Source organism: Phyllopteryx taeniolatus, chromosome 4 (genome assembly GCF_024500385.1).
Source record: "Phyllopteryx taeniolatus isolate TA_2022b chromosome 4, UOR_Ptae_1.2, whole genome shotgun sequence".
NCBI lineage: Eukaryota > Metazoa > Chordata > Actinopteri > Syngnathiformes > Syngnathidae > Phyllopteryx > Phyllopteryx taeniolatus.
Genome location: NC_084505.1, coordinates 32,131,915 through 32,158,079, shown reverse-complemented (window position 1 = coordinate 32,158,079; position 26,165 = coordinate 32,131,915). Strand labels below are relative to the sequence as shown.

At 40.6% G+C, this 26,165-nt stretch overlaps 1 protein-coding gene across 8 annotated transcripts; it reads left to right on the top strand.

Moving 5' to 3' along the window:
• Window positions 1-5,972: 5,972 nt before the first annotated feature.
• On the top strand, window positions 5,973-25,178 carry LOC133477235 (uncharacterized). Of its 8 annotated transcripts, none has more exons than XM_061771783.1 (9): window positions 5,973-6,109; window positions 6,427-6,478; window positions 7,947-7,982; window positions 11,580-11,627; window positions 11,965-12,009; window positions 14,745-14,892; window positions 15,442-15,519; window positions 15,663-15,824; window positions 16,928-25,178. In XM_061771783.1, exons 1-9 carry the CDS (start codon window positions 6,084-6,086, stop codon window positions 17,902-17,904), a joined length of 1,572 nt encoding a protein of 523 aa, XP_061627767.1. In that variant the 5' UTR covers window positions 5,973-6,083; the 3' UTR covers window positions 17,905-25,178. The 8 variants fall into 8 exon arrangements, with proteins under 8 accessions (XP_061627767.1, XP_061627763.1, XP_061627769.1 ...); XM_061771779.1 differs by having other exon boundaries at window positions 6,427-6,508; XM_061771785.1 differs by lacking the exon at window positions 7,947-7,982.
• The last annotated feature ends 987 nt before the right edge of the window (window positions 25,179-26,165 follow it).

The following is a 26,165-nucleotide window of genomic DNA, read 5'->3' as shown; positions in this document are numbered from 1 at the left end:
AATATATTCATGTCTATTTTTAGATGAACAGGATACAAAGTATATAGTTAATTATGAGTGAAGTTGTTTCATTCATCTCTGTTGTCTAAAATCATGACAGACTTCCGGTCTGGGGGGTGCGCAATTTTTTTACCCATTGACTGTCGTTAAAAATTTGACATGTGCAGCAACTTTTGTTTGATGCAAAAGATTGGGCAATTGACCCACGTTGCTTCCTGGCTCGATCTCTGAGCACACAACAATTTCAAAGTTGGCTTGTTCCCTGTTCAGTGGCATTTTAACATCCGCCAGGCGTCGTCCGATCGAGCCCAACGGAAGTAGACATGCGAGTCGGAGGTCCTCCGTAAACTGGCCGATTGGAGACTGAGATGCCAAAAACATGTGATTAGCGATTAGCATTTATGCGGAGTAGTAAAGTTCACTTGTTAACTTGTCAACTATTCGGTTCAAACTCTACAAGCTAATATTAGCTTAGTCTGTCGCTATGCTTCAGCTCTGAATGCTGCAATTGTATACTCCACAGTCTCCACTTGGCTGCAGCTGTCTGTTTACCCGATGCCCTCTGTCTCCTCTTGGTTTAAAAATCTAATCAAAAGGAGAACCTTGTTCTCCTCCTTTGTGATTGATTGTATGTCTCATTAATGCGTTCAATTTTATGTTTTTGTCAGTTACTTCTGACTGTGTGCCGAACTGCAATTCTAATGTGCAGCAGAAAAGCAGCATTAGAAAGTGAGATGAGACATTTGAATTGTTTCAGCAGGCTCGCATGTTAAATGCTGTAAAGCAAAGATTCTCAAAGTATGGTATGCGGGCTTCCTCAAGTAGAACACAAAAGAATCACTGCCTAAGTAGAGTTCAGTTGTATTTAACTTATTTAGGTAAAACATTTTAATTAACTTTTATATCCAATACATTTTGATTGAATTGTTGTTTATTTTTATTTCTTTAGTTATTTGTTTCGATAATTTTAAAGTTGATTACCATAGTGTTACATGTGCTTTTTAGGAATAAAACCCATGCCTTGTTTTTGATGAGCATTTTGGCCTATAATAACTACTGTACTCTAATATTGTTCATGATGGTGGTACTTGGAGAACGAAGTATTTTTTTAGGTGGTACTTAATGTAAAATGTTTGAGAACCGCTGCCCTAAAGCAGATGTGACTCAAATGCAAGTGCAAGTAAGGAGAATGTTTCCTTTTGTGCTGTTGTTCCCTTTTCACACGAAGACAGTTTTCATTTTGCTAGGAAACATGAACAGATGGTTGCAATGTTGCGTGTTTTGCATGTTACACCCCTCAGTGGCTTAACATAAGCAAAGAGTGAGGCTGCCACAACGATGAGATTTTGAATCGCTGCATTCTCTTTTTAAAAGTGTGTCGCTAAACTCAAACAAGACGGCAATGAGGAAATGGATCGCAGACATGATGCTGGTCAGCTTTTTTTGTGCTTGTGCCTTAATTTCCTCTGCAGCAGGGAACTAATTGTAAAAAAAAAAAAAAGAATAGCACTTCCTTACTAGGATCGACCTTCTCCCAATGGTTTGCTGTGTTTTGTTTGTTTGTTTTTTTACAAGAACAACAACACATAGTAGCTTTAATCTTGCTGGAATCGTCTATGAAAAAGACATGGTCTGGATGCATCATGCTGCATGTTGTGACTTTCAGCATTCATGGCGCCTTCATGCGTGTGCACCCAGGCTTCAGCAGCTACGAACACCCCCTACAAACTATCACTAGTGCTGACTCTCAGGTGATAAGGCAGGATGACTCCAGGACACCACAATGCCCGTTGCACCATTTAAAACTTTTATAGTAGATGTGTAATTCCAAGTGCGAAGAGTGAAGTATCGGTTTACTGCTTTATCATATGACTTGTTTATACCCTTAAATTCGAGTAAGACAGTCATTATAAGGTCTCATGTGAATCCAACAATCCGTAACGTGACCCCTGGTTGACTTCCAATCTTTAACCCAGTGATTTCCAACCACCACCTTCCCTTGAGGACACTATTCATTTTCATTTGATTGGTCCCAAAATGGCACGGTGGCCGACTTGGGCACGGTTAAACTGCTTAGAGTGTCTGCCTCACAGTTCTGAGGACCGGGTTTCAATCCCCGGCCCCGCCTGTGTGGAGTTTACATGTTCTCCCCATGCCTGCGTGGGTTTTCTCCGGGCGCTCCGGTTTCCTCCCACACCCCAAAAACATGCATGGTAGGTTAATCGAAGTCTCTAAATTACCCGTAGGTGTGAATGTGAGTGCGAATGGTTGTTTGTTTATGTGTGCCCTGTGATTGGCTGGCAACCAGTGAGGATAAGCGGCTCAGAAAATGGATGGGTGGTCCCAAAATTATATATTTACTATAAATGTTTTTGATCACGTACACATATTTAAATTTAGACATAATGTGGTTCCACAAGTGTGCACACCCTCTTATAAGTGTGATGTGACTATGTTCAGAATTAACATTCAAATACTAAACGGGAGTCAGCACACACCTGGCGGCATTTCAGGTGCATCTGATTAACCACAAATAAAGTTCAGTTGTTCTAGTAGGCTTTTCCAGACATTTTGTTTTGCTTTCTATCAGAAGCCTGAATATTTTGTGCTAACACTGACTGCTATTTTGAACTGCTCACAATTCCATCCACTTTGTCTTAAGGCCCCAGTTCCAGCTGATGAAATGCTTCACTGTAGGTACGGTGTTCTTTTTGTGATGAACAGTGTTATGTTTGTGCTAAACATACCGTTTGGAATTATGGCCGTAACGGTCAATCTTGGTTTCAATGGACCATTACAAAATCTCCCAAACACGTGGGAAAATGTGAGATGTAAAATATGTGCCTTGGCTAAATAAAGGTTGGGAAACACTGCTTTAAAAATAAAGAGTGTAGTGTTCTAGTCTGCTTTTCTGGGACTATTTTTTTCATTTAAAAGTTTTATTTTATTTATTTTTTTAATGCTTGAGTTGCACCTGACACATGGTGTGACCTGGGGCAGCGTCGTAATATGTGACGCCTTCTCGGCATCGGACGATGATTCACCTGCTCGGCTGGGAAGGGAAGTTCAGTTGCACTTTCCAGATGACGTCACTTGTTGAGACGTGTGACTGTAATTTTGACAGGCAGGTTTCAAAATACATGTGGACATTGCTTTTTGCAGTACGAGGACTTCTGTTTTGACAGCGCTGTCAAAGTTTGAGCTCTTTGCCGTCTAATCTTTCAGCGAACTACCAGTGTTTTGTCATATCCCGCACACATCCTTAACAGCACTTCATCAGCTATATATATATATATATATATATATATGCATTTTGTTAGGGATAGTTTGTCAGCATGGATGGAGGAAGCTATATTTTGCAAACTGCGTCCAACTGCACCACGTTTACAGCAGTGTTGCTCAATTGAAGGTCCCATTACAGGTTCAAAAGGCCTCCTATCTTGTACACACAATAGTAAATCACTTTTGGAATCTGCTATCATAAACTTCCACCGGCCTCGTCACGGAACATTAAAACACAAGTTGCGTTTTGACTTGCTGCTAATTTTTTTACCACAGTTCTCATGATCAGATTCAAAGCAGACAAGCATGAGAGTCTTGTAATAATAGTCTAATTTGTTGTTTTCATTCAGGTGTTTATTTCCGTACATTTGTTAAGTGGGAGTCGGCACACACCTGCCAGCATTCGAACTGCCTGTGAGTAACCCCAAATAAAGTTCTGGTGTTCTAGTAGGATTTTTCTGTCACTTTTCCACTCACATCTTACAGCACAAGCCATGAGCCGCAGCGAGCTTCCACAACAGGAATTTTTTAAATGATTTATCTTGAGCTCATTTTTTATATCACAGTAAACTGACATTTAAATAGGGGGTGTACAGACTTTTTCGAATGGTGTGGCCCATTCTCTCAGTTTTTAAAAATTTTTTAAAACATTCCCACCCCCCGCAACTAGCACGTTTCTTTATTTGACTAAGCATATTTTGTTCTTATAAATCAACTCAAAATATCATATAGTGATTTCACTAAGTGTACTATTTTTATTTCGTGTGGTGTGTGTGAAGGCTCATACGTTTCAGTGTGTTGCTTCGATGAGTCAGAGGAAATTTTGACATATTGTGTCATTTCGGAGAGTGAGCAAACAAGCTCACACGATGTCTTTAATTCTTGGGAAATTTACAGAAAATCTGATCACGGCATCACGGGGGATACGCCTTAAATGGAAATTTTGGAGACCCATATCAATGTTACCACTTGGACCAATTCCTGTTGAATGGGCTGACATTTATTATGTAATTCTCCTTTATAGGGCAAGGAACCATATTTGGTAACGTAAACTGAAGTTGAAATGAGCACTACACATATTTCTATAAGCCAGCCTGAACCATGTGATTGCTTCCATCCAATCAACAAAGGTATTAGTAAAGATGGACAGAAAAATAGAGGTATATGGTTACATTATTATTAGTACATTCACTGCCATTGACGGCTTTAGAAGTCAAATATCATGTTAACTGGGAAGGGTGGCAGTGAATGAGCTAGTTCTTTTTTTTTTTTTAAAGATACTACAGTGAAGTAAGTGATTAGAGATATTTCAATGAGTGTCAGATGCCATTGAATGAAAAGTTCAGGCTGGACAATTATGAGTGATAAACAGCATTATATTTGGATTTAAAAACGTATATATTTTCCCGTGTCTCGTGAAGGTCAATGATTAAACCGGGAATTTACCAGACTGGTTTCATGAAAACCAACACGGCTTCCTTACCTGAGTTTTCAAGTAGGAACATAGGAATGAAATACAAAAGATGGAAGTGCTTCACGCCTTCATGGTTTCCCCTTTGACACGTACACATGCAAAAAGGTGCACACATTCGACTTGAAAAACATGAAAGGAAATGGGGATAGGCCAGAGTTTCTTACAGTAAGCGCACACATGCTTTCTTGCAAGTATACCATGAAATAGGAAGTCCAGATTCATTTTAAATGGACAAACCTAACAAATTGTGCATGCCTCCAACCTAATTACGTAGAAGGCATAATTTAATTTGATCAACTGTAACTTTCAGGACGAGAGGCTTCATCCAAGGCCTGTATGCTGCTGCCCTCTTGTGAACATGACTACAGCTATAATATTAGACACACCCACAAGTTTATGATCTCCAATACAGATCTGCTGGTAGAAAGATAATAATACAGTTTTGATTCACACTTTACAATATGGCTATTACTGTACTGTGTTTGTTATTTTCAGTGGTGTACAACTGTAACGCATCATACTGCTGAGGTGTTTGTAATTTTAGGCACATCACAACTTCTGAACAAATTTGTGCTGGTCACTTGTTGCCAAGTAGAGTTCAATGGGCTCAATCATAACCAAAATACATTGGTACCTTGACTTACAAGTGCCCCAACTCACAGGTTTTTTCGATTGGCTAACTGAAACTTGGTCAATTTTTTTTTGTTCTGTTGCGAGCCAAAATTTGAATTCAGATACAGCACCGCTCGAGTGAAATGAAAAAAAAAATATATAGAGAGAGCAATTAAGTATCTGTATTGCCCTGTCCTATGGACAAGGAGAGGCACATTTGCCGATGAACAATCAGCCGTTTAATGAACGGGCCAAACAGTCAAACATGCAAATTCAAAATGAGAACACTCGGAAGAACCTGCTGTCGGCCACAACTCACGCCCAGGTACTCACATGAACTCCAGCTCCTGATGTCACTCAGTAGGCCACACCCCTTAAAGGCATGCAAGTATGTTCGAGTTCGTTCAGTAATTACACTTTATAAAATCTGTTTATTTTTATGACATACTCTTTTATTGTTTTGTTACATTTTTATATAATACAATTCTATTTGTTTTTTACAGGTTGTTTAAAGGGCAAATGGAGAAACTGCTGGTAACTTAAATGCCTTTTTAAAAGAAATCATGTCAATAGATGGAAATTTTTAAAGTTTTTTTTGTCAATTACTTGGGGTTAGAATCCGTATTTTTAACAAAATCACGTTTTTTCCCCCCTCACCTGTGTGGTGTTAAGTCACGTGATTAACATAACCCGGAAGTGCCAGAAAAGTGGCCGAATGCACAGGAATTCAGAGGCCGGCCTGTAGGTATTTCTTTTTTTAACTTTTCATTTATTGACATTCCTCATTCGTCTACCATGTGTACGTGGTAAAAGTTTATTTATAGCCGTATTGGGAATAGTCACGCTTGGTTTAAATGCAGACAAAACGGGTGTATTTTGCATATTTGCGAGTGAAACTATTAACAATTTGTTGTCTTCCGTTTTTTTAGTTTTTTTTTATTTGCTTTTTTTAAGCCGTTCTACGACGTTGTTAAATCTTAACGCGGATTCTGTGTGGCCATTGTAGTATCAAGAGTCATGATTTACTTGCTCTGACTTGCATTAATTTCACCTGCCAGGGCAGACCACGACGAGATGTTGCTATGGAAAGGCCGCCATCTTGTGGATTCAGTAAGGAACGGCTCCATCTGCTTGAGCTGTGTACGCACATACCGATTTTTAACATCTTAACCGATTTATAAATTGTGAAATATCCCCAAATGACGAAGGAAAAAATACCGTGTGTCTACTTTGAATCTTATAGTATAATGGATTAATCAATGGTTGGGGTGGACGGTTTCAGTGCCTACCCAAACCCGTTTGGACAGATCCGTAAATACAGAGCTCTGGATTTGGATGCTCAGGGCCACCGCCCCCCACTTCGCATACAACTGACACACAATCATATTGTCATCTGCGAGGTGAGTGGCTTCCCCCGACCAGTTGTCTGTCTTAGTACCAAGGCTGACCTGTGGGAGGCAGCATGGTGCGGCAGGGCATCGAGACAGACGGAAAATTTAGTAGTAGTAGAAGAAGAAATAGTAAAAGCTAGGGAAGGGGTGACCAACCTTTTTGGAAATTGTACCCTGCCCCTCACCTGAAGTCAGCTGAGATAGGCGCAAGCGCTCCCGAAACCCTAGTGAGGATAAGCGGTTCGGAAAATGGATAGATAGGGCTGTCACTATTATATCTTTTTAGAATCGATTCTCTGTTTATTGATAGGGTAATCAAATAATAATGGCTCCCCCACTATTACTAAACAAAAAAATACTACTAACATGCATTTTATTCTCATTTATGAGGGATGCACTTCAATTCTTAAACTGCATGTTGGTACTGAGTGTATGGTATAAATTTGGTGTACAGAATTTGAGACAACCGTGCTAGCTATACAAAGACCCAGATAAAGCTGGTCTGATCTCCTCGAGGAGAGGTTTTTCACAAGGTGAAGTTACCACATGTGTACAGATGCCTGAAAAAAAATCTACATGAGTACAGTTCCATCCCACCGCTGCTCATAATTACAATGAATTTAAAGGATCATGAATCAAGTGTGTTCGACTGTTGCTGGGAGCTCCGGCCAATCAAGTCGATCGTTGGGAGGGTTGGGTGTGTTGCGAGAGGCATGACGTCAGCCGCAGCCCTCTCTACCAAAACAAAGGGAAGGAAAAGACATTTGCATCGCCACGTGAAACGTCAGTCGACGACATTCTCGTCTTGCACGCCTATTAAATAAACCGAGGTGACAAATCCCTGTGTTTCTACGCAGGAGGGGGTGGGGGTGGTGGGCTGTATTTCAGTACGCTCGGTGTGTGGAGAGACACTGAGAGGTCCGGGAGGGGCATTCTTCCTTCCTTCCTTCCGTCTGTCTGTCAGTCGGTCCGTGTGAATGGCGGATGGGGAAGCCGCCGTGTCCGTGAAGAGGGGGGCGGCCGCTGTGATTGGAGCTCTAAACCCGAGGAAAGAGCTCACGCCTCGGCTTTCGATTTTTTTAATTTTTTTAAATTTATTACTATTATTTATTGATGTATTGATTTCTTTTTTGCACATTGCCACTCCGATCCGACGTCCGCTTCTTCTTAACATGGATCCCGAGAAGACATTGACGTTCTGTCTCGGGCTCAAGGTTGAGTTGGTACGCGCACACACACACACACACACACACACGCACACGCACACTGCTGTCAAAGCGCACGCATGGAATCCTGCAGAGCAACATGCTTTCATGTTGACAAATACTGCAGCCTCGACTAGCCTGCACTCATGTCCTTATCTTTACCTTTTTAATTGATTTCCCAATTCTCAAGCTTATTACATTAAATTGTCGCTCCAATTTGCATTGCATTACAGATGCTCTAGTAGCAGATGCCCAGCAAACATTAAAGATATGTAAAAAAAATAAAAACAATATGTATGCTCTGTTCTTCTAAGATGCTGCCTTATGTCTGTATACTGTACCTATAATTAATGAATCTACAGCTTTGTTTGCATGCATGACTAATACAGTTGTAGAAGTGACTAAATTGCTGATTCAGGATGCTGACAGCTCAACATTGTGGATGACCTTCCATGTTTGTGTGCTGATCAAAGCTTGTCACCACCAATGAAGTTGCACAAGTATTTGGACAGTGACATTTTTGCCTGTATGTACCACCGACAATGAATTTGAATTAAAACAGTCAACATGTGAGTGAAGTGTTACAGTGTAAGGTTTTGATAAAAATATGACATTTCTCAATTAGGAATTACAATAATTTAACACAGAGTACTTTTATTTTCAGGAGCCCAAGCGTATTTGGACAAAAGTGACATAAATGTAACATAATGCTCGGTTCTAAATCCTGTGCAATCAATGATTGGGTGAAGGCAAATGAATGCAATATTCTTCAATTAGGAACCCAATTGAGTACAGTATGCTTTTTACTTACTGCAGACACAAGTGACGGTAGCAAGAGCAAACAAGCAACAAGTGAACGAATGTCTCATTGCCACTGAGCATTTATGACAATAATTGTCCAATGGTAAATGCCATATTTTTTGTGACACCTCTTGGCTAAAGGTCTCAATCACATATTGATTGTTTTATGTCAAATGGATTGTGGTAACGCGGCACGGTAGCCGACTGGTTGGAGCGTCTGCCTCACAGTTCTGAGGAGCAGGGTTCAATCCCCCGGCCCCTGCCTGTGTGGAGTTTGCATGTTCTCCCCGTGCCTGTGTGGGTTTTCTCCGGGCACTCCGGTTTCCTCCCACATCCCAAAAACATGCATGGTAGGTTAATTGACAACTCTAAATTGCCCGTAGGTGTGAATGTGAGTGCAAATGGTTGTTTGTTTGTATGTGCCCTGCGATTGGCTGGCAACCAGTTCAGGGTGTACCCCGCCTCCTGTCCGATGATAGCTGGGATAGGCTCCAGCACGCCCGCGACCCTGGTGAAGAGAAGCGGCTCAGAAAATGGATGGATGGATGGATTGTGGTAACAAAATCCAGAAAATTCCATCATTGTCCAAATACTTTTGGTAGACAGGTGAATTGTTTGCTCTGGTTGTCCCGTTTGCGCTTAATACTACATCATCATGTGATAGTTTTGCGCTCAAAGACAACTTTTATGGCACATATTAAGTGCAAAACCAATATTGTTCGGACCACCTGTCATAAAGAGTTGACATAAGTGAGATCCCCACATTTTACCATTCTTAACAAGAGGTGAATTCAACTTTTTATAGCCACATTTTAAATCAATCCAGCATAACATTCAACCACTGCAGGGTTTCTTTCTGTTCAGGAAGTTAAAAAAAAAAAATGTAAAAATTATTTGACTTTTATTTTTTCTATTTATTTTATTTATATTGTACCATCAAAATCATCACTTGGGTTCAAAAGCAACTACGTACTGGTATGCAGTATTAACCATAACAAATGTAAATATTTTAACTGCCAATACTTAACTACCAATACTGTTAATTTAGGGCTACTGGTGGTGGCCTAATGCATTTGTTGAGCACTGTACAAATACAGAATCATAAACTTATTGGAGGATGGCGTGTGGGACACATCGTGGTTGTCTATGGCTATTGTAATTGTGAAGTCAGAATGTCAGTTAATTTTTGGGGATGTAATTAGATGGTGTCAGTTTGCTGTGACATTCGGGGATTGGAGGATTTTGGCTTATCATCGCTTTGTGGGGGGTTGAGGTCAATGTGTGCATTGCATTAGATGTACACTGCTGCAGAGGGCATATATTGTTCCCCCCATCCAGACAACATACGCATCTGGCAGTTTACAAAAGGGTCCTGAACCCAACCACAGTGTTTCTGCGTTGTGGCCTCTCACTCACAATTTGTCACTTCCTCACTCTGGGCCTGCATGACATTTACACGGGCTTGACTGATATACTAATTTCTTAATTTCTGCACACACTGACAGGACAACATTGGGATCAATAAAAATCATACACTGCAAACCTTTGGACCCCGTGCTGATAGTGCATGATGTGTGAGAGCAGTACAACTGTGGTGAGGTACTTTTGGTGTGAAAGAGGAGTCTAAGGTGCAGGTGGGACTGCATCAAGGATCTTCTCCGAGCCCCTTCCTCTTTGCAATATAGATAGGCTGACAGATGAGGTAAGACCGTGATGTTCACAAATGACATTGTGATCTGCAGTGAAAGCAGGGAGCAAAAAAAGGATCCACGCAGGTTGGAACAGGTGGACCAAAGTGTTAGGTGTGTTATATGATAGAAGAGTCTCTGCTGGGATCAATGGCGGAGTAATTAAGTAAGTAATAAGACAGTGGTGAGGCCAGCGATGATGTATGGCTGAGAGACAGTGGTACTGAAGAGACGGCTGGTGGCAGAAACAAAGAGGTTGAGTTTTCTCTCTAGGAGTGACCAGGTTGGATAGGATTAGAAAGGAGCTCATCAGAGGGGAGGCCAAGGTTAGATATTTTGGAGACAAAATTAGAGAGAGCACACTACGATGTTTTGGACACTTCCAGAGGAGAGATGGTGAGTAGCTAGCTGTATTGGTTGAAGTATGATGTGGATGGAGCTGCCAAGAAAGAGAGCTAAAGGAAGACCTAAGAGAAAGTTGATAGATGTAGTGAGGGAAGACCAACTGCCCTCATCTGTTGATTTTAGAGAGGATGTAGAAGTCAGGCTTACATGGGAAAGGTGGGCATGCAGTGGCGACCCCTAATGGTTACAAACAGAAAGGAAAAGAAGATTTGCGTGTCTTTATCATTCAAACAGATATCCATCCATCCATCCATTTTCTGAGCCGCTTCTCCTCACTAGGGTCGCGGGCGTGCTGGAGCCTATCCCAGCTATCATCGGGCGGGAGGCGGGATACACCCTGAACTGGTTACAACCCAATCGCAGGGCACATACAAACAAACAACCATTCGCACTCACAGTCACACCTATGGGCAATTTACAGTTTTCAATTAACCTACCATGCAGGTTTTTGGGTTGTGGGAGGAAATCGGAGTGCCCGGAGAAAACCCACACAGGCACGGGGAGAGCATGCAAACTGCACACAGGCGGGGCCGCGGATTGAACCCCGGTCCTCAGAACTGTGAGGCAGACGCTGCAACCAGTCGGCCACCATCATTGTGAAAATATGGTGTTTATCTATTGGAACTGCAAATGTGTTATGTCGAATTAATGGACGTTCACAATGAGGTGTTGCTTCTAATTGTTGCAGTTGTCTGTTTTTTTTTTTTTTTCCCCCCACAAGATGACTATGACCCTGAAATATGTGGATGGGACCACCGAGGCTTCCACGGTGAGCAGCTCGACCTTTAGTATTCATTTCAGAGCACTATGAAAATCAGCCCCCCCACACCCCCCTCCGAGTATAACCATGGCGACGCAATTATTTGTCGGCACCGCGGTTGCCATGTGTACATCGATACTGTATCACTGCGGCTCACTCAGGGCTTTCCTGCACTGATGCAGTCACTGTGAAATACCGCACACTTTTAAGTCTAGATTTAAAAAAATCTGTTTAATTCCCTCCATGTGCTATATATTACATTTGACTGAATTCAACAAGTCTTTTTTATTTTTTAATGTATTAATTTATTTATTTTAAACATTTATTTATTTATTTTTATTCCTAGGTGGCTGTTACCCAGAAGGAATTGGACCAACTCACGGTTCACAAGGTGCCTTTCTATGTGTCCGTCTCTCTATCTGTCATTGGGAAGAGGCATCATAATTGATTAATTGCTCATTAAGAATTGGGTTTGTGTGGAATTGATTAATCCTGTCTTGAACCATCTATCCATCCATTTTCAGTCCTGCTTATTCTCTCTAGCGTCACGGTTGAGCTGGAACCTATTCCAGCTGACTTTGGGTGGAAGGCAGGATATACCCTGAACTGGTTGTCAGCCAATCGCAGGGCACATATAGACAAAGCATTCGAGCACGCTCTCATACCAATGGACAATTGAGAGTCTTGAATCAGTTAAGGTCAAATGGAGGGCACTTGGCGACAGAAGCTGTTTTGATTAACTCTGAACTAGTTTGCAGCATAACGAAGTAGAACATGATGTCATTCATCCATCTTTTGTAACAGCTGTATAAAATACCGTCAAATGCTTCCTGGTGATATAAAAATGTATGGTCATAAAAGTTCATTTTGTTTGAAGTGCTCTATAAATAAAGTTGAGTAGTTAATGAAATAAAGGAGACTCTATCGGGCTTATGCCCTTTTCATAGACAAAAACTGCTTACCCAGAAGGACAAAATTGTCGGTACCCTTCCGTTAAATATATATATAAAAAAAAAGCATCAGTCACTGAAATAATTTAAAACCGACCAAACTGGAACTTTCCAAAATGCGTACCGACGAGCTTAAAAGCTATTGGGAGAAAGTATTTTCGACAAATGACACAAAATTGGAGTCTATTGGTCACACGCCACATCAAATTTATATTTACAGTTAAGAAAATGAAGGATGCAAACAAAATAATACTGTAGCAAGCAACTGTGAAACATGGAGGAGGCGCTGTCATTGTGTGTTCTGCAAACAAACTTGAGGCAGCCGAAGGAGTCCTCATAAGGAGTCAGCCAAAAATATAGGACAGGTGCAGACGTGTGAATGTAGTTCTATCACTGACCATTGTTGGTTTTTCTTTCTTTAAAAAAGGGTACACATTTATTGAAATAGTTTAGCTTGATGAGGAATAGTTTGCAAATATGTTGTCCATGGCCGCATGTCTGCTACACAGTCCTGAGGTTCCAGGTTCGAATCTTGGCTCCAGCCTTGTGGAGTTTGCATGTTTTATCAGCGCAGTACTGTGGCTTCCTCCTGCATTCCAAAAACATACTTTGGCTTAATTGAAGACTCTAAATTCTTCATAGGTGTGAGTGTGAATGTTCCCTACAATTGACTTACAACCAGTCCAGGGTGTAGCCCGTCTCTCGCCCAGTGTGAGCTGGGATAGGCTCCAGCTCACCTGTGACCATAATTAGGACGAGCTGTAGAAAATTGATGGATGTGTTGTCCATATGAACTTAAATAATTCAATTTATCAGTGTTTGTCAATTAGTATTTGTCAGTCTGACTTCCAAATTCACCACTAAGCTTTTTGTCGACAATTTAACTGTTCATTCGTAAGTTTATCAGTTTATTTTTGAAAGGGGACAATGCAATTTCATAGAACACATGAAGTACACATGGTTAAAAAAGCCAGAATTAGCCAGAAGGCTAGTTTTCATCTGTAGTCCCCTGGCCATGATGTAAAAAAGCAATAAAATACATCTACAAGACAATATAATACAGGATACATAATCAACTATACTGTTAAGAGAGAATAAAACCATAATTTTTTTGATCATAACAAAAAAACAACATAACATACTTGTCTTTTAGTGTTGGCAGCTATAGGTGTTAACTAGCCACATTTTCAGTTTTTTGTGAAGGGCTTGTATGTTGTAAGCAGTTTAACCTCCTCAGGTACTGAGTTCCACTCACCAGCGCTCCTCACTGACCAGGCTGACTTACTGAAAGTGCTCCTGCGCAGAGGAATGAGACAGTCACCTCTGACAGAGCCTCTAGTGACACGCTCAGAGCTGTTTCTTTGGCTGATGAACTCAGCCAGAGGAGCTGGGGCCAAATCATGCAGTACTTTATAAATCAAATTTAAATCTGCAAATATGTGAAGACTGTCCCAGTTTAAAAGACTGTATTTTTTTTAAATTGCACAGTGGTGATAGTGCCTTGGTTTTTTTATCCATCACTTTAATTACTTGTTTGTACGAAACTTCCAATGTTTTTTTTGCATTCTGACCAGCCTGGGACCAACTGGTTATGCAATAGTTAAAGTGACAGTTAGTTAAAGTTTACATGATGGAATTGTGACCCTTATTGAAGTACAGTGGAGCCTCAATTTAACAGACCCCGATTTAACGGACTTCAGATTTAACAGACAGAAAATAATGTCCAGTTGGAAACTCAAAATCACCTCTTTCATGCACCAGGGGGATAAGTTTGAATAAATTATAAAACGCATCAAACCTTTTAAAACTGTTTTATATTTATTTACAAATGTTTTGTCCTGTACGGAGTCTTTTTTTAGCCCACAAAAAGTACAAAACAATATTTGTGTATTGGTCTGGTGTTTTTTGGTCACAAAAAAAGTGCTTCAATTTAACGGACAATCTGACTTAACGGACAACCCCTCCCCCATATTAGTCCGTTAAATCGAGGTCCTACTGTACAAAACCTGCTCTAACCATTACTTGCCTGCTGTATCAAAAGTTGTGGTATTTCATATTCATCATCATCATCATAAAAGCATCTATGAAATGGAAAAAAAAGCATACATGGTACAGCAATGTTCTGGAATAACATTGGCATTCTCGAAATAACAGAGTGTGTTGTTTTGTCCACCAGGTGGTGAAGCAACATGAGGGTTCTGGTAGCCAGCCTGTAGTCAGTCCCAAGTACTGTCCTGGTGTAAACAACAATCCAGGTTACCTCTGTGAGACAGGACACTGCTGCGGAGAGACGGGCTGCTGTACCTACTATTATGAACTCTGGTGTGAGTCCTCTGACCGCCTTTGTCCATCTGCATTGATGTAGAATGCGAACATTTGAAAGCAAACGTCCCAACGTCAGATGTTAAAAACCATTAATGTTTCCTTGTAATCACTTAAAACGGTCGTCTGTGAAAACAGGGCATGTTCACCAATACTTCTCTACCAATTACTACTGCTTTACAAAGTGACACCGCCAACTGGTGGCCTGGCATGCATATTACAGGAAGTCTTCAGTTTGCAGTTCCGTTCTTAGGGCAGTGGATAATTTGTTGGAACGTGCCGTAGTCTTATTACTAACCTATGCTAAAACACTACTAATGTCATAATTACAGTAAATATTTGTAAGAAAAACATTCCAGGCCATAAATCCAAAACAAATGAAAAACAGTAAGTACAGCAATCACCGAAGTTACTGAACATGCCTTGTTTCTTTGTGTTAGTCTCTGATTGACCGTTATTAGTATTAGAAAAAGGATGAATCAAGTTTTCAAATCGCGCTGCTTGTTATGTTTTTGGCTTAAAGATTGGGCTACTTTATTTCTTGGTGGCAGGGTTCTGGCTGCTGTGGACCGTGCTGATCCTCTTCAGCTGTTTCTGTGCTTACCGCCATCGCCGTGCCAAGCACCGAAGTTACTGAACATGCCTTGTTTCTTTGTGTTAGTCTCTGATTGACCGTTATTAGTATTAGAAAAAGGATGAATCAAGTTTTCAAATCGCGCTGCTTGTTATGTTTTTGGCTTAAAGATTGGGCTACTTTATTTCTTGGTGGCAGGGTTCTGGCTGCTGTGGACCGTGCTGATCCTCTTCAGCTGTTTCTGTGCTTACCGCCATCGCCGTGCCAAGCTGAGGATCCAGCAGCAACAGAGACAGAGGGAAATCAATCTTCTTGCCTATAACGGAGCCTGCAACTTCCCATCCTCCATGCTGGATCTCAGTATGTTTATTTAAGGACACACATTTCATTGTTTTCCAGTAGTAGTTCCACTGTTTAAAGATAAAGCTATTTGTAAGTATACTACCTTCGTACTTCAGCTTCGGCAACATTATTGTATAGCTTAGGGGTGGGCAAAATCTTTGTGCTCAGGGGCGACTGATAAAACCCACAGACGGGCCAGGTCATTCATAGATGAGGGGAAAACACAATTTCAATTGTACACTACTGTTCAAAGGTTTGCGGTCACATGGAAATATCCTTGTTTTGTTAAAGAAGATTATTAATCAGATAAATGATGCACGTAATCAGAATTACAGTCTAGCCCAGGGGTGTCAAACTCATTTTTATTGCGGGCCACATTGTAGTTACGGTTTCTCTCAGAGGGCCATTATGACTTTGAAAACCATATAAATGTTTCATCGCGTCCTCATATTATTACATAGACAGAGCAAATTCATGGATAACTAGTTTTGAAATCAAAATTCAAGGATAATAGTTTGTTCAGCTATTGTTCAAGTTACTGTAAAAGAGGGGTTTGGTAACCAAAAAATGCTTGAAATTTTGGTGCAGATTTTCGCAAGGATCATGGAAGTTACACCTGATTTGCTTTCGGGGGCCACATAAAATGATGTGGTGGGCCGGATTTGGCACGCAGGCCTCGAGTTTTACACCTGTGGTCTAGTCATTGTTAATGTGTAAAAAATAAAAAAAAACATGGAAGGACTGTACAGTTTTGCTGCAAAGCTTATATATTTTTAAGTTAAGTGTCTTTGGGTGTTCAGAAAAGCACGATACACAAATTTTCCGGCTAGCTGTAACTATGGTGAATGTAAACAGTAGTGTATGTGAAAAGGCTAAGTTATTGCTGCACAGTGATTTGCTTGTGAACACACTGTTATTTCTTCACAATAAAGTGTGTTTTCACTTATTTCTGCGTAAATTCTACAGTATTTTGTATTAACCACACACCGATAAAAATATGGGAACTATAAATTCATTTTGTGGCTGGAATGGCCTAATTGCGTAGCCCATTAAAAATACATTGTTGTCTTTCAGGACATAAAATTGCAAAGCACCTAGGTATGACTGTGTTATTGTTTTAGGTTTTCTGGCCACCTTCAAGTTACCCTCTTATGATGAAGTAGCAGCGCGGCCCACCACACCTCCTCCACCTTACAGCTCCGTCTTCGCCCTGCAGGGAGGCGTCATGCTAGGGCCGAGCTCCTCCTACCCCCATCACCACCTCCACAGTCACCCCTGCTCCCCCTACCTGGGCCCGGGCCCCAGCGGCCTCACCTCATCCCAGAGCTCCGACAACTACACCAGCTGCTCCTGCGAGTCCTGCTCCCTCACTTCGCCCTGCAGCACCTCCTTCTCTGTCCAGGTGACGGACGAGACGTACGACAGCAGCCGCCTGTCCACGCCCAGCGAAGCGGGGGGCGACGGCGCCCTCTTACCCAGGGCGGCGGGCGGCCGCTTATCAACTAACTCGTCCTCGCCACCTTCGTCCCAGGTTCCACCGGATGTTATACCGGCGCTCACTCCAGATGTCATTCCCAGTCATTCCTATAATGGCAATGAGGGGATCTCACGCCAGGCTGCCCCGCTGTCACTGCCCCTGTGGCCCTTTAATAGCTATCGTCCCTCGCAACACCCTCGCCTCCCGCTTTCACCCATCAGTCTGCTATCTTCCCTTCCCTCCGATCAAGTCCATCATCTCGTCTACTCGGACCCCCTGTACGCCACGCCCAAAGAAAGAGAGGGAGACGCGCCTCATCAAGGGGCTGTCCCTGCCACAAGTATGTCCACCGTGATGCACCCCGAAGACGAGGACGAGGAGGATGACGAGGAGGATCACTTCCGCCACCGACGCCTGACGGGAGATTCCGGCATCGAGGTGTGTCGCTGCAAAGTCAAGCGAGAAGACCGAGAGGAGGAAGCGTGCCTCAAGGAGTGGGAGCCGCAAGACAGAGGGAACTGCTCCGTCCGAGCCAAGGAGGGCGTCCTCTCACCCCTGCTGGACGACTGTGTCCAGCACCACGGCGACGCCGTTATCGTCGTGGAGTCCTCTGTAGTCTAACGAGCAAAACAAGAAAAAAAGTCAGGTGTTTATGGTTAGCGTCAGCCATATAGAGCAAGACAAGTAGGTGAAAAGTCACTGAAGTTAGTCTTGGAGGTGACTGGGAGGACAGGATGAGTTATCTCCTCTTGTTTTCACCTCCGAGAGAAGGTCTTACTTGAGTGAGCCTTGATAATTGTTACCTCTGCCAGGTATAAAAGCACAAAAGATGTCAGTTTGTTGGGTTGATAGTTAGCAGGATTACATAATAAAACACCGAACCAATAAAAAACATTGTAGTGTCACATCTACCAATGAAGAGCCCGTTACATTTTGCGGGGAATCTGGAAAAGTGCATTTACATAAATTCATTTTCCCTTCTTGACCTTTTTGAGTCTGCCCTGCTCCAGAGTTAAAGTGGTAAAACCCCTCCAACCAGTCACTTTGTCATGCTTTTAACGCACATTGAACCTGTATTAGCCATAGTTTAGCGCTAGCTATGTGACTTCATAAAAACTTTATGGAGGGATAGCTCATGGGCCAACGAAAACCTATGTAAATATGTTTGCAGATCTGGATAAAAGTATACACTTACAGGAATTTCTTTGTACTTTTACCCTGTGCTGCAAAGTTACGTGGTGACTTAAGCACTTGCCACATGATGTCACAAAATGTGAGGTATTGTTTTAATTGTCATCAATCGGTTTGTTCATTTGAAACAAGGACTATGCTAAAAACACTCGACCGATTCCCACAAAACATAGTAGTGGCACACCTACCAATGAAGAACCCACTACATTTTGCTGGGAATCAGGAAGAGTGCTCTTACGGTAATTTATTTTTGCGTTTTTCCCCTTTTCAGTAAACCCCCTATTCCACAGTTAAGTCCCCTCCGCCCTTTTACTTCTGGTACAAGTTTAGCACTATCCACGTGATGTCACAAAAACTTTGCCGAGAGGTGACAAATGGGCCGAAATTGTGTGTGCATACAGGAATTTATTTTTATAGTTTGAGCCACTTTGGCAACAATGGAACTACTACTAACACAAATAACACCACTTACCCATTATCAACATATTACATCATCCTCCAGTAAGTAGCCTGCTAGCAAACAAACAGTTGGATAAACAACCCCAAGCAATGTGCTTTATAGAAGCAGAAAAAACACTTTGGCCTTGATGGAGGTCTGTACTCAAAGGCCTGCTATTCTAGTTTGTTTTACCTCTTCCTTCACATTGATGGGGAAAAAAAACAATAAGCTGGTCTTTAGGGTCTCGCCATTTTTACCCACCGCATTAACATACATTAATTTGTTCGCATCATATATTTAATGCAAACCTATGCTATACAATCAAATTTGGTGGCAGTCGCATATTGGCTTATGCATTGTGTATTGGCCACAACTTTCGCCATACCCATAAGTTTGATAAAAATCCTGAATTAATCATTAAAAAGGGTATAGATAAGGCGTATAAATCAGGGATGGGTATTTGACTACATTTCCTCGATTGCATACGGGAAAGAATAATGGGGGTTTTTTTCTTCATATTTTTAATGAGTTAAGGGAAGCTCAGTGAATGTTCTGAACCCGTTTTCATGCCAGTATTGTGGCACGGATGTAGCTCAACTTGGTACAGCCGATGTCATGTTGAGAGTGAATCAACAGCGCATCTGCTGGCGCACTCCGCTTTGACGCCATTGCTTCACCCAATCGTTCTTCATGATCTATGACAGTGGTGCCTTGAGATGAGTGGCCGGATTTTCGAGTTGTTTGAGATACGAGCCATCATTCAGCCGATTTTTGTTGTTGTTGTTGACTTGCAATGCTAACTTGAGATAGGAGCGCTATATGGTGGGAGTGAACTCTCCTCAAAATAAGTAGCACTTTGGCAAATAGTGAACAACTCGTCAAACGACGTTTCATCCTGTTTAAAGCCACTTCCAGTTGAAATTTACTGTCAAAATAAACAAACTAGGAGAATTACACGTTTAAAACAAACTTAGCCGTTAGTCTGCTAGCTAATGCAAACACATAATGGGAAATATATATTTTTGTTTTTTACTTAAACAACTGGTATTTGAACACAAATGGTGCAGCAACACATTTAGACATTCAATAACAGTACTCACAGTCGTATTCTCTGCGAGGAGCGGACACGTCCATATACAGTATAAGAGCTGTCTCTTATACTGCCCCCTGGTGGCCAAGGTGGGCAGCAGCCCAATGGTCATTCAATTGATGCAGTGTGACAAAATTAAAAATAATTATATTTAATTATTACTGTATGTTTTTATAAAGTACAATATAATAGTGTGCTATTTTTCATATTAAATAAACACTCAAATATTTGTGGGCCTTTCCATAAATTTCATTCGGGAAGATGATTTGTGATTCTAGTGCTTTGAGTTCCAAGTGTGGTCACGGAACGAATTAAACTCGTATCTCAAGGCACCACTGTATTACGCCCATCCCTAATGTAAATGTAAGTTCGCTGAAGTTTTATATTTTGTATTTTTTTCAAAAGAGCAGCTCTTGACAAGTGACTCATACATTATTGTGTCCTCTCATCACCACCTTCATGTTATGTCCCAGGTATGTAAAGCTTTAATATGGTCAGTATGGTGCAACACTTCTGACTGTTACATGGATAGATCATGGCTACCATAGCATACTGTTAAATACTCCGGCTCTCGTGTGTTTCAAGGTTGTTACTGTTTAAAGGCGATGTGTTAACCCGACGCCCTCACACACTAATAATGAATGTAAAAGCACCGCAACGAGCTGGAGTGCTTCTGGACATTTTTATAGGGGGAAGAAGAAAAAAAAAAAAACGGGGAAATGTATGCTGCAAGGCCGGTGAGACGTGTTTTTGAGCGTTCAAAAATATTTGGAGACAGTTTAAATGTGACGGTTTATTCAGACTGAATTGAGCTAGACTTTTTTTTGGTACTTAAAAGTTATTAGTTGTACAGTACAGTCACCATGTAGAGTGCCCGCCTCATTGGGTGGGTGACTAAGGAGCCCTTGACTGAAGTACCCTGCGGGATTGAGGGAGGTTACTCTGTCCCGCTGGTGGCTCCATTTTATGGAAATAGCGCACACACATACACAAACTATATTTGAGCATATAACTAATGCGCATTCTTGTGCCACTAGTTTCCATGGTGGACACGGTTGATGGACAAGAGACCACTTTGATTTTATTGTGGCAGATTTTTCTCCTTTTATGTCTGAAAGTGTAAGGAATTTGTGATTCCTTGATTTTTTTTTAAGGCCATTATGACACCTTTTGTGTCTCAGAGGGAATTAGTGCTCTGACAGAGATACACTTAGGTCATGTGGACTATTAAACAGTTTGCATGGTTTTGCTTTTATACACCATAATGGATTTGAAATAAAATGATCAAAATATGAACAGTGTAGATTTTCAGGTTATGTGGCATTTGCCATTTTGGGAATCCATGCCATTTTATGCCACCGTGTTTGACACAGTTTTGACACATGCTTTGATTACCCGTTCCCCTAAACCTTGAAGGATCCCAAAAAGAATTTTTTAATTTTTTTTACGTGGTCCATGAAAGCAAATCATGTGCATTGACTTCATGTCTCTTGCTAAAATATCAAAACTGGAGATTGTCTTAACTTCTGATAACGGTCAGATATTGTAATAATTTCTTTGTTACCAATTCCACTTTTAAGGTAAAATTGAATAATAGTTGAACAACATTATTTTACCTGCTTCTGATTTCTGAACTAGTTAGCCATCATTTTGTTGTGTAAATGTAATATTAGGCGTTCATACATTTATATGTATGTTGTATACTACTTTTCAGACCGATACCAGTGCAAGTATTCACTCTTGAGTACTCATGATAACGATACCAATAGTACTTTTGATATATGAAAATTAAATTAACACAATGGTTGATAATTGTGAACAAAGACCTTAATTTCTGACACACGCGATGATTTACCGGTGTCAGACCGCCGCAGTGTGCTGCCAACTACTGGCAAGGAGGACTTACTCAACGCCAAATTATTTTGCTTAAAAGTGTCGGCAGCCTTCATGAGCACCATATCCCTTGAAATAAGGCCGGTTTTGGCCCGATACCTGGTATCGGTAGTCACCTCTCCCTAATTCAATAGTAACGGCCCTCCCAAGGAAACCATAAGTACGATGTGCCTCGCCACATAAATCAGTTTGACACCCCTGCAGTGTATGTCGTTTTTAAACAACCTAGAAAAGTGGTAAGCCACGATACAGTACTTGGTTGTAACGTAATATTTTAACAACACAAATACATACATAAAAATACATCTCTATATTATAGATTTGTTTTCCACTCTCAACCTCGTGATAGCCTACTTCACTTGTGTCACCTTGCACTTCATTCTGTTTGCTGCAGTGAAAACAGCTTTGACAATTGTCCAAGTGCATTGGAGCCCCGGGAAATGGAGGCACTCTGAATAAAGTGGCTATAATGTAATTCCAAAATAGTAAATGTCATATTGTTTTGAAACCTCTCAAATTGAAGCTGAAAGTCGACACTTGAAATCCATTATGGTGGCGTGTAAAGCCAAAATCATACAACATTCTAGACCTAACTTGATCAAGATGTATTGTACGTTCCTTCTTTAAATAATGTTATTTATTAGCACTAGCTGACGTGTGATTTAAAACAGCCTGTGGTGCCTAGAAACTCTTTAGGCATAATATATTTTCCTGCTGCTACATGAGCGCGCGTGTATGTGCGTCTTTTGTTTTTGTACGTTGTGTGTCGTACATGAAATGGGTTTCAGCTGTGCAGCTGTGCTTTTAAGCGGTCTGTTTCTAAAAAGTTACGCAAGACTCGCAAAAGTAGTATTTAGCAATAGTGTTCACACTTTGTTTTTCCCGACTGGTGGATGCTGGTTGATGGAAAACCTACTGTTGTGAAGAAAAAAAAAAAAAAAAAAAAAAGACTTTTACCTCTTTCGTACTGAGCCCTGGGCTGTGCTGGGCCGAGGCCCTCGATTGTACATATGCAGTATATTTACTGTCAGCATTTGAAAGGCCTTTGGCTTCAAGGTTTCTCCCAAGTGCAAACAAGAAAGTGGCTTGGCTTAGGCTCAGTTAGTGGCCCTCATGTGTTAGCAATATTCACGTCAGTTTGAAAGCTACTCTGAAAAATCTCAAACGATAAGGTTCCTAAATTTCCTTCAAAAAGTCCTATCAGCTGTTTCCTAAGATTTTTGGGGGGAGGGAGGAGGGTTAAAAAAAAGTTTTTTGTTTGTGTTGTTTCCTTCAAAACTCTGCTATCCTGTCTTATTTTCCCTCAAAAAGATGATTAACATTCTTTATAGATAGAATAATTTTACTTGCTGACTTTTTAGTCTTGCAAAACTGCTGAAAAATATGGTTGGCGTAACTGCTGAAAAATAGGGCCGCTGTGAAAAATTACCCTAACTCTTTTCACAATGTTTGCCCAATAACACTCTCCTCCAAAGGTATTGGGACAATTGATCTGAAATTAAATCAGCTTTGAAATTAAATAGCCTAGCCATTTTTCGTTAGCAAAGTAGAGCGTACGACAAAGCCCTGCCACGACTAGTGAAAATCTGCAAGTAATTGACTCCCACTTAAAACTCATTCACTGCCAGGCCTCTATGTTAAGATAGATATTTTAATTCAAATCCCGTCAATGGCAGTGAGTGAGTTTTAAAAAGGTTTAGAATTGCCACAAGATGGTGTCAAAGCATTTTTTTTCTATTAGGCAAGGCTATGACCTGACTAAATTAATCTCCTTTTCTCAGTCAACATATTATAGATCCTTGGCAACAAGATTGCGCCAAAGCAATATTTTTGGACACGGCTCCGGCCTGACTAACCTCCTCCTCTCACTTCAACGTAGTTCCTTCGCACCAAGATGGCGACAAAGCAATATTTTTATATTGAACATGGATTTGGCCTTGAGCACCAAAACGGCGAATAGTTGCGTGTAGTGACAGCAAATAACGGAGGTAATAAGAAAATGCATATATGCTGCACAACCATTTGTAATGTCCAAACAAGAAAGTAAACTTGAGTGTACAAATTTTCTGGAATGTACTGTCTACATCAAAAATAAAGGAATTTGTATCACTATTACAATACTTTTGGAGGGCAGTGTACATGCAATATGAAAAGGGTGAGAGAATATACGGCAAGTTACTATTGTTCCCTTGACAAACTTGAATTCTAATCTTTAATGTTGTTCAAATGCATATGAGTAATAATATTTGGTGAAGACCGATAATTGCTATTGCATTTTTAGAATTTGTACCCAAAATGCTGTGAAAAAACAAATAAGGCTGACAGGCTGTGTCCATGCGGAATATAATCGCGTGTATTTTTGGAATAAAGTTTGCCCTTTGACCCGACGTAACGGTAACACATGAGTGCCACCGAGCGTTGATTTCACACCGAAGCCGAGCTGTTGTGCGTTCATCGCTGTACATAGAGAACACGTTTTCATTTTGCCTTCTGTGCAAGTGTTTCGAGACTAAACACGGCCAAACTCGGCCCTCATCATAGGCCGCGGCCCACTTTAAGACTGTTACTGAGTTTTGACTGCAAAGGACTATTCATTGTCTCCTTATCAAGAGAGCATTTCCCCTATATTTTTTACTTGAGTGAAGCAGGGAATTGATAGGGAATAAAATAGGTAGGAAAAAAACAAAAAACGACTGATCACTTAACACTGTTGATCTTTTGAAGAACATTTATTATTGTGTCTAGAAGCAAGCAGGATCTATAGCAGTACATGTGACTATGTGAACTAGTTCAGATGAATATTACTCCCAAGTTGTGGTGTTCCTTTTAAGGTATCTTCTATCTGTGCTGCTCTTGTGTTGTAAGCATGTGTGAGACACTTTCTGTTGTCGTGCAGTTACAAAAACAAAACACTGTCGCTTATCATGAGGCCAAAGTTGATTTTCATTTTGCTATCATGATATTTGTCTATAAGAGCATCCAGGCACGTTTATTATGTCTGGCAATGATTGGAAAGCTCGGGGTGTATAGCATAGAAACCTCTGGTGCATAACTCTGATGTGAAATGAGATTCTTAACATTTTCATATATTTGTAAATTTAATGGGTGCTGTTTTCAAGGAGGTTGGATTTAAAATTCTTCCTCGCCTGATGTTTTTTTTCTTTCATTTTTTTCCATTGCTGCTTCTGGAAGTCTATCATGTTGGCTACAGACACCTAAACTACTTTAAATCAACTACAACTGTGGATTTGGTGACAAAATAAAGTGAATTGAGCAAGCAAATTTGTGTATTTGCTTTCTTAACAGGCAATAATAGTTGTTTTTCCAGATCACTTTGCTTGGAAATGAAACACTTGAGAAAACAAGCAACTTAGAGTAGTCGTGATTAATTTGGCTGAACCCAAAAGGTGTGTCCAATTACTGTTCCTGGTTGAAAAGACCAAGCATTTACCTTATATAATCCACGCGCCAATTATCTGATGTGTTGTCCACTTAAATACCGCATAAATATGTATTATCCCTGTAATAAATTCCAGGCAGCGCAGTAACATGTTTGCCTCAGTTGAGAGGTCCTGGGTTGAAATCTCAGAACATGCATGCGATATAATAAAAAAAAAAAAAAAAGGTATTATTTGTGAGAATATAATAACGCCTAAGAACTAATAATTATCAAAATTTAATAAATACCCCTAATATACCCTCAGTACTCTCTGGAGTAGCGTGATAAGAGTCTCAAGCTACTGTATGAAGAATGGCAAAGGTCCTAAAGTGATACTGGACTGGTTGCCAAATAAATAAGGAATAGGTTTTCGACCCGACCCGAACCCTCAGCCGTAAGGTCAAGAAGATCCTTCAGATCACCTTTGGTGTGCTGCAACAACATAATGAGGCTCCCTCCAGTAAAAACAGCTGGAATGACATAGAAGGGCCATTTGTAAAAAAAATAAAAAAATTAAAAAAATAAAAAATGGAACCTAACGGTAAAGACATTTTGAAATTAAAAGTGTGAAAAATATAATATATAAATATATAATATAGTATTACCTTTTGAATAGTAGCAACTGACAATAACTAATAAGTACTCATATCTGTAAAAATGTTTTTCAAAAGCTAAATTCTATTATTTTGATGAATAAAACAAATTATTATTGTAATTGTTTTTACATTTACAACGAATGCAATCAGTGTAAATTATTTCATGAAATAAATAGAAATATTACATGTAAAATAAAATATTTTACGATCATTTTATGTTCAATAAATCACTAA

What these genes read in the sequence shown, in the direction of transcription:
- LOC133477235 (XM_061771777.1), top strand. Translation starts at nt 7,737, where the DNA reads ATGGCGGATGGGGAAGCCGCCGTGTCCGTGAAGAGGGGGGCGGCCGCT. An exon ending in GGACCACCGAGGCTTCCACG is followed by an intron (nt 11,628 to 11,964) that starts GTGAGCAGCTCG and finishes TTTTATTCCTAG; the next exon opens with GTGGCTGTTACCCAGAAGGA. An exon ending in CTACTATTATGAACTCTGGT is followed by an intron (nt 14,893 to 15,441) that starts GTGAGTCCTCTG and finishes TCTTGGTGGCAG; the next exon opens with GGTTCTGGCTGCTGTGGACC.